Source organism: Dendrobium catenatum, unplaced genomic scaffold (assembly GCF_001605985.2).
Source record: "Dendrobium catenatum unplaced genomic scaffold, ASM160598v2 original_scaffold_101648, whole genome shotgun sequence".
In the NCBI taxonomy this organism is placed as follows: Eukaryota; Viridiplantae; Streptophyta; class Magnoliopsida; order Asparagales; family Orchidaceae; genus Dendrobium; species Dendrobium catenatum.
In genome coordinates this window covers 1-8,764 of record NW_021420086.1, presented here as the reverse complement: position 1 = coordinate 8,764, position 8,764 = coordinate 1, and the positions used below count along the sequence as shown (strand labels likewise).

The following is an 8,764-nucleotide window of genomic DNA, read 5'->3' as shown; positions in this document are numbered from 1 at the left end:
TGCACTGTTCGTTGGACATTTGAAGGCCTTAATGATTTTGGAATTTGATGATCTTGGGCTCGTTGGATTCGTCTCGTCGAGCCGTTCGATTCGAGTATAAGCTCGTCAAAATCGGAGACCGTTTGGTAACTCAAATTGCGGTTTGAACCTCCCAACAGCGCTTCGAACCTTTGATTTGGACTCATTTGGGCTCGGATTGGGTTGATCTTGGTGTCGTTGGGTTTGTATTTCCGAGACGCTCAGTTTGACTGTAAGCTCGCTGAAATCGGAGTTCATATGCTCCCGAAATTATCTTTTGAAGTTTCCAACTAGGTTTTACCTCGAGATTCGTGCCTGATCAAGATAATTTTGCGATGCCGTATCAATGCTTATATATTATTTCTTTAACTTTAGATCGAACTAAATCATACATCTCATAAATTAAACGCTACTCAGAAATTAGTGTAATTAAACCTTGAATTAAGATTAATTTTTATTAGATAATTATGTTACCTACTTAGTTAATGATGCACTAATAAAAAAGATAAAAAAAAAACCCACCTAAATTTACTCACGAGGCTTAGGGTGGTTGGTGGCCCTGGTGGGAGAGCAGGTTCGGAACCTCCCGTCCCAAGTTCGAATCCCTCTACTACGGCCTCGCCTCTTCAGTGGGGCAAAATAAGTTTGAGTCCGGATGCCAGTGATTTGTCTCAGTAGTTTCCGTCAATGAATTAATTACGCTCCAAACACTTTCTTTGAAGGGAGAAATTATTGTGTACGCAATCCGAACATGTTCGAATGTGCGTATACACTGTTTTTTTTTTTTGCGTATTTTTTTATACATAATCTTTTCTACATATTTTTTGCGTATTTTTTGTGTATTTAATGATTTTTTTTTTTTGGCTACTTATTTTGACACGAAAAAATTATGTATAAAAAAATACGCAACAAATTAAATAATGTATACGCACATTCGAACACGTTCAAATTACGTACACAATAATTTCTCGTTTTGAAGGACCCTGGTTCGAGTCAAAGTAATAAGAACAAATATTCAGCCGAAGCCGTCACAATCACTTTTAAGTCCAGTTATTGGTGGCCTTATTCTACTCTTCGCTCTGCTAGTCTGCTGTCTGCGCTAATGCGCTATCTTCTCCAGCACCCTACTGTACACTTTCCCTCTACTGTAAATGCCCCCGACTTCTCTGTACTCCATCTCTCTCTCAACATCTCTCTGTCTTTCAGTTTCGTCTTGGTTATGCTTGGTAAGACCTCTCTCTCTCTCTCTCTCTCTCTCTCTCTCTCTCTCTCTCTCTCTCTCTCTCTCTCTTTCTGTTCTCTTGTTATGGAAGTGATATATTTCATTTGTTTACAGTACTGCGTTTTTAATTAAGCAACTAAATTATGATGTTATGGAGGTTATGGTGCTATTCTTCTTTTATTAACTGATATTCTTGCTGGGTGAAGCTTGGATTGGAATCTGCGTTTCTTTTAGTCTCTGTTTTCCCCTTACTTTCTTATCCTTTCCAATATCTTCTACATGATAAAGTTGTCAACAATGCACAAACATCACCATCAAAGTAATTGAAAAGATCGTTTCGTTGCTATCATTACGATTATCCTCATCACAAATAGATTTGTCTCCATTTGATTGCTGGAAAACAAAAAAATATATTTTTTAAAATACTAATCTTCATTGATTTTTTGTTTCTATTTGAAAGATTTTGAAGGAGTTCTTAAAGTTTGAAACTATGGTTGATTTTTAGCTAAGAAAATCTAATTATGAATCTGGCAAATTTCGCCACTTTTGAGCCATGGAATGAGCAAAAAAGGGATTGAGTTAGAACAGCTATATACTCTCAGATCCTTTAGCAGCAAAGCTCAGTGTTGGAGCTTCAATATTTTAGTTTATCAATGAATTGGATCTCCTTGCTTTTGTTTCTCTGCAATTTCCATGGAGTTGTATCCCATCTGCTTCAATGAAGTCTAATCTTGTAGGGTGTTAAGTCCATGGTTGAGTTTGACCTGGCACTTTAGCTGATCTCAACTGTCTAATCCTTTCAAACTTGTTTGATTGATCACATCCATCCAAACATAGATCAACAGTAAATAAAAAGTAATAGGAAATAATCTAAATATGCTATTCTATCTCTTTTCCAATTATTTTGTTAAATCACCGGACAGGTCAGGAGGCAAATCAGAGTGTATCACGTCATTTTTTTGTTGTGTACCAGATAACATGACACAGTCTGATTTGCTTCTGGACGGTCCGCACAGAATAATTTCTCCTTTTTTTTGTTGTTTGGAGCTTTATTCGGTATTGCTGTGCTTTATGCTGAAGGAGATGCTGAATTGGTAACATTGAAATAAATATTATTGCAATATTTGATGGAATAAAAAGAATCATAAATAAAATATGCTTTATTAAAATTATAAAATTATTTATTTATTAAAAAGAATAACTGAATTTCATTAATGTTTTTTGGATAGTTCTAGTTTGCTGCAACTTTTCACAAAATTTTGACATGAAAAATAGCTTTTCATAATCAAATTTATTAGACTCTGGAAGAAGTTTTTTTTTTAAGGAAAAGCTGATGATGCCTGGATTTTTTTGCAGGTTGTGGTAATATTTGAAGATGGAAACTGTGCTAACATTTCTCTTTGCACTGCTATTCCTAAATGGCTGGATTGCAGTGGGAGGAGTAGATCATCTCAAGTATAAAGACCCAAGGCAACCTTTGAATGTTAGAGTAAATGATCTTTTAAGCAGGATGACTTTTGCTGAGAAGATAGGCCAAATGGCTCAAATTGCCAGGGAAAACGCAACAGCAGAAGTTATGGCAGAGCGCTTTATAGGTACTTTATTTTCATAAATTTTACTTTATTTCTCATCTCAAGTCGAATAATTTTGGATTGGATGATGATGAATGTTGGTGCTGCCCAGCTCCTCCTTGGACGGTCTATGATGCTCTTATTTGTTTGTTGGGATTCACGTTTCGTAGAGCATTATGAGTTCTTTTTTTATTTCTTTTTCATACTTGTAATCTTTCTTTTACTGAAATGAATGAGCTTCTGCCCCAAATTCCCCCCAAGAAGCAAAAGAAGTAATATTATTTGAAAATAATGCAGGTAGTGTTTTGAGTGGAGCAGGAAGTGTGCCTGCACCAAAGGCATCTGTGAAGCTTTGGGTGGATATGGTAAATGAGATACAGAAGGGAGCTCTTTCTACTCGTTTAGGGATTCCAATGATATATGGTATTGATGCAGTTCATGGCCACAGTAATGTCTATAAGGCTACTATATTTCCACATAATGTTGGACTTGGAGCTACCAGGTTTGTTTTTTCTTCTTGTTGCACAAAATTGTTATTCTACTTCCTATCTATGTTCTGCTACATGTTTATGTCAACTTTACTTCATCATTTTTGCTTTACTTTATGTAAGATTGTTCATTTTTGTTATCTTTATTATTTATGGTAGTGATTTTCTGATGTGGAGTTTGGATATATTAATCTTAAATGAATATATTATTTAGATTCTTTATGTTACAAATATTGAAATTGTGGGCTCCGAAAATTCGGCCCCGGCCTCCGCCCGCCTTTTCTTTTTTATTTGGCGAGGGAGTTTTAACTGAATAAAGTTCCGGGGTAAATTTTGGAAGGTGGATAGGTTTGTAGATAAGACACTACCCAGAGATTTCGCCCTCATTTTGCGAGGACTTTATGATCCGAGTTCTGGTTTCCTATAGGTGCAAGCCCCTTAAATGAACAAATCCAAATCCAGTTCTCAAATTACCCCTCCCGATCACGAGAGAGAACTTTCGATTAAGGCTAGTCGTCAATTAGATACGTAGAGAATACGTGGTATCTGACATATAGTAGCAGCAAGGGTTTGGAATTTGAGAACTGGATTTGGATTTGTGAATTTAGGAAGTTTGGATATTTGGAAAGATTTAATATTTAAAATAGAAATTTCACCATCTCTCACTTAAAGTAGATGATGGGCCCGATCAAGATCCTATTGTTCCGTCGTCCCTGGCCATCGTGGTCCCTGGCCTACTTAGTCAGAGGATGTAGTCGACCCAACTTGACAGAAGGATCCTTGTCGGCAGCCATGGGTTGCTTCGTCCAAGGGGACCTTGTAGACCGGGGGTGAATGTTTGTCTAAGGGGACAAATTTGAATCCACCTTAGCTAACATAGGGCTTTGTGCCCTATCGATCATATCCTATTGATTCATATCTCAAGGATTTGATGCCAATAAGGAACGTAACGGCGCTGGCCATAACCGGTATTGCGTGGTGCCATTTGGCGGCAAGACCACTCGATTCAGAGGGCCCCGGATCATAACCGTTTACCTGCAGTGCCATTTGGCGGCGAAACTGCCGGTTAGAGGACACGTACCACATTCTTACTGACATAAGACTTTTTGAGAATGGATCATAGTAATATTTTCGACTAGGCATTTAGCTCTTTTGTGAGCTGAGATAAATTTTGATTTGTCCACCCCGGCAAACTGTTGCGGAGGGTGGATGGATTTTGCTTTAAGCATTGAAATGGATTGTTTCAAATTTTAAATATTTTTGGTATTTTGGGATTTTTGAGATTTTTTTTTTGGATTTTTAGATATTTGGAACGGCATTGGAAATATTTGTGAACCCCTCCGGTTGAGATAAACATTCAACACGGCCATCATCGGGGTGTTTGGGTCACTTTCACTTTGTAGCTTGAACCTTGTCGACTCTGTCTGGCTGTTGACAGAGGATCGGGTTTCGTAGGTTTCGTGCCCTTGTTAGTGAATTCTTCTGATTATAGGCTTTGAAGGCCTAATATGAATGTATTAAAATAAATACATCGGTTGCCACAACCGTGTATTTATTTGAGGGTTCGAACCTTGTCGACTCCTATTGATCCATATGGGAGGATCAGGTTCAAACCAGAATTCACTTATTGACCCGCGCAGCATCCCTAGACGTCACATGTGTACCAATAACATGCTCGCCGGGGCCCATGCGGGTGTTTGGGGGCATTTTATAATTGAACCCTGTCAACTCCTTTTATCTTCTTAGAATGATCGGGTTCAAATTTAATAACCCGCGCAGCATCCCTAGATGTCACGTGTGTACCAATAACACGCTCGTCGGGGCCCATGCGGGTTCTATGATTGCTTTACCCCTTTTAGTGTACCTATGTGTATACAAACTACGGTGCATATGCGGGGGTATTTTTAGAATATTTACATAACGTCTTCTGTCCGCTAATACGAATTTTGCGGATCCGGTGGCGTGGCGTAGCAGCTTCTGAATAGAGTTGTTCGCTGCTTCGTACAGGTATACTATCGTGCAATACTCGTTGCTTTCTGCAAGTGGATCGTAATGCACCAACTAATCTCCTGCCTTGATTGTAGATGCATGTATTTGTTGGAGCCCTTTGGACATTTACTTGTAGATTGTGTGTATGTAATAGGTTTTCTACGATAACTCGTAAGAGATTGCCTTTTATTCATCACAAACACCCCACATCTATCACAATTATTTCAAATCATCGATTTGCATGATTGGGATGAACATTGTTAATCAATTATTGTCCTCTACTTGTAAGCTTCATTATTTGTCAAAGGCATTCTATGAAATCATGAGGCATCTTCTATAACTTTCGTATTGCTTGTAAGCAATTTGTGTTTGTAGTTTCATTGAACAATGCAAGTCATTGTTTATTTGTATGATATTTGAATAACTCAAACATTTTCTTAATTAAGATTTGCATCCAAATTAAAGTGATAATTCTTTATCATTCCATTGGAGATTTCTTGCATCAAGAGTATAGACGATCCCCTTTCCACTTCTTTCTTGCATTGGTTTGTACGGTACTACATTCATTGAATATGAATTGTTGTTGTCCATGAGGCTCTACCATTATATCCAATGTGTACCTCTTGCATTTATTTAGGAATTGCTATCTCACCACTCATACTTCACTTTAAGCATGATATCAAGCTCCTTCATGCTTGGTTCCAACTCTACACTATTAAGAGTTTGGTTTTATATGATTTGTTCGTTCAAGTTCAAACATCTTATGGCTCATTTGGATTCCTTGTGCTATGGTTCAACTTGAATTCTTATGGATCATTCAATTCATGATTCATTATCAAAAACTCACTTGATATTACATGGTCCAAGTTCAAAGCATATGATCAAGTACTTGAATTCAAATGTCCAACTCAAGTTCTCATTCTTTTGGAGTTCAAAGTGCAAATTCAAGTTCTATGTCCAAGCTTCTTTGTGATCATGTGAATTAAAGTTCTAGTTTAGTTTTTTGAACCCCTTTGGGAATTTGAGCCTCTTATATTTTGATTGAATTCAAGTTCAAAACAAGTCTTCTGCATGTTCAAATAAAGTTCACTGTAATTTTGGCTTGTTCAAGTTCTCCACATTCATTTGAGTTTATTTTATTGTCCAAACATTGTTCAAAGTCCTTGGAGTCTCATTGAGTTCAAATGAGAGTTCAATGCAAGTTCAAATTTGTCCAAGTCCTTAATATTTTCAAATGAAATTTCGGCAGCCTCCCGGTGTCTCCCCCGTTTAGGGGAAAAACCAAGAGGTCGCCTACCCGCCATGTCAACAAAGACGTGCACGGTTGGTGTTTGTGAGACACCGCGGCGGTGATTTTTTTGTTTTCTCCCATCACACCACCAAAGGCGTGCATGAGGTTTTAAAAAGCGTTTTATTTAAAAAGAGGACAATTTGATTCCCCCCCACCCCGCCCGGGGGTACTTATAAGTGACCCCGCACGCCGTACGTGCCGCACCGGAGTCCCATCCACACCACGCGCAACAAAGGCGGCCTGGGCGGTTCTCCAGTTTCCCAAACATTGAAGGGGGTTGGGGGGGTTTTTGAGTTTAGAAAATTCATACCTCCCAGCGGGTTGTCATTGTTGGTACATGATTAGAGGGTTCACTCACCTATCACGTCGTAGGTGTCGCATCAGGGTCCTATCCCACCACACGCACCAAAGGCGTGCTTGGGGCGATTTTCCGGTCCCGACAAGAATGTCGAGATAATAGAGTGGAGGGGCGCATTTTTGTTTTTATTAATAAAAAAAGGATTAATTCTAATTATCATTAAGCAATTATAATTAATCTATTAATCATAATTATTTTTAAATAATTAATTAGAATTAATCAAAATAATTAATTACATATTAAAAGTAATTAAAATAAATAGTTATAATTAACTTTAATTATAACTAATTAACTTTAATTAACTTTAATAAATTGTAATTAATAAGTAATAATTAATTATAATTAAGTATTATAAATTACAATTAATTAAAATCAATTCTAATTAAAATTAACTATAATTAATAGGGTTAATTATAATTATTTCAATTAAAATCAATTATAATTAATCATAATAATTATGATTAATTAAAAATAATTTTAATAAAAGCCTAATCCCTCTCCCTCTCCCTCTCGGCTTGGAAGTTTTACGGGATTTGGCCGAACAAGCGCGCGTGAGGGAGAGCCACCTTCAAAGCCAGCGAGCTCGTGTTGTTGCTTCCGATCAAAATGGTGTAACTCCCAATCCGACAGTAAGGGAATGTCGTCGAGGGAGGGAGGTCGGACGAGAGGCGACTTGGGATTCCGGGCTCGGCACAGTGGCGAGGTCGGAGGAGGAGATGGGAGACTTGTGGATGGAGCTTGATCGGAGGAGGGAGCTCGTCCGTGAATGAGGTAGGGGTTTTGATTTCTCCTTATCTCTCTTTCTCTCTCTCTCTCTCTCTCTCTCTCTCTCTCTCTCTCTGTTCGTGTGTGGAGTCGGCACAGACAGGAGGTTGACGGGGTCGGGTAAGGCTAGAGGCGGTGGCTCGGGGCTGAGGATGGGATTCCGACCTTGGGAGATCGGATGGGGGCTGAGGAGGTCGGAAGCAGCTATGAGAGTCGAGAGCAGCCGTGTGTGGAGATCGGGCCAAATGGAGAGGAGAAATAGGAAGAGCAGAGCTTCAGCCGGTGTTATGCTCGTGGAAATCCCATGAACGAAGCTCAACTTTGTTCTCCTTTTAAAGCCGCGAATAGGAGCTTGATCGGGGCTGATGTCGCAGGTTTCACGCATAAATCCCGGGACGAGATGCGAGTCCAACGGCTTCAACAGGATTTCAGGCGGGATTCGCGGATGCTTTCGACATATACGAGGTATCTGAGCGGGATTTCAGGGATTCGACAGAGCTAAGATATGATTTTATTTTTTGGTTCTTTGAATATTATACAGAGGTCAACAGAAATTTATTCAGTAAACTGTCAGAACTGTTAGTTTTTTTTATAATGAGGTGTGGTACAAGCCACTACAACAATATTTTTAGGTGATCTAGGTAGATATAGGTTTCATTTGAGACGATTTTTTTATTATTTCTTAAAGTAATATCTAAAAAGCTGTTTTAAGAAGCTAGAAGACAGTCGTCCCAAACGAAGTCATGATCTATGATCTTATCATGTACATAAAACTTGAGCGTTTATTTAATAAATTTGATAAGTTGATATTTCTAATTTTAGTCATTGTTCCTATCTATTTTGAAAGTATAACTTACCACTAGGGATATTGATTACTCTCAGGGATCCAGCACTAGTGAAGAGAATTGGTGCGGCAACTGCTCTTGAAGTTAGAGCAACAGGCATTCCATATGTCTTCGCTCCAGGCGTTGCGGTAAAGAAACACAAAATATCAGAAAACAGTCCATTATAAAAAAACTTAGCAAATTTTGATCCATATCTACTTCTTGAGCTTTTATAGGT

At 38.4% G+C, this 8,764-nt stretch overlaps 1 protein-coding gene across 1 annotated transcript; it reads left to right on the top strand.

Moving 5' to 3' along the window:
• Positions 1-1,157: 1,157 nt before the first annotated feature.
• LOC110116150 (lysosomal beta glucosidase-like) lies at positions 1,158-8,703 on the top strand (the record flags this gene model as incomplete). Its single annotated transcript, XM_028692005.1, has 4 exons — positions 1,158-1,244; positions 2,597-2,835; positions 3,109-3,313; positions 8,585-8,703. Coding segments are annotated over exons 2-4 (544 nt in total), but the record flags the coding sequence as incomplete, so codon positions are not given.
• Positions 8,704-8,764: the final 61 nt, after the last annotated feature.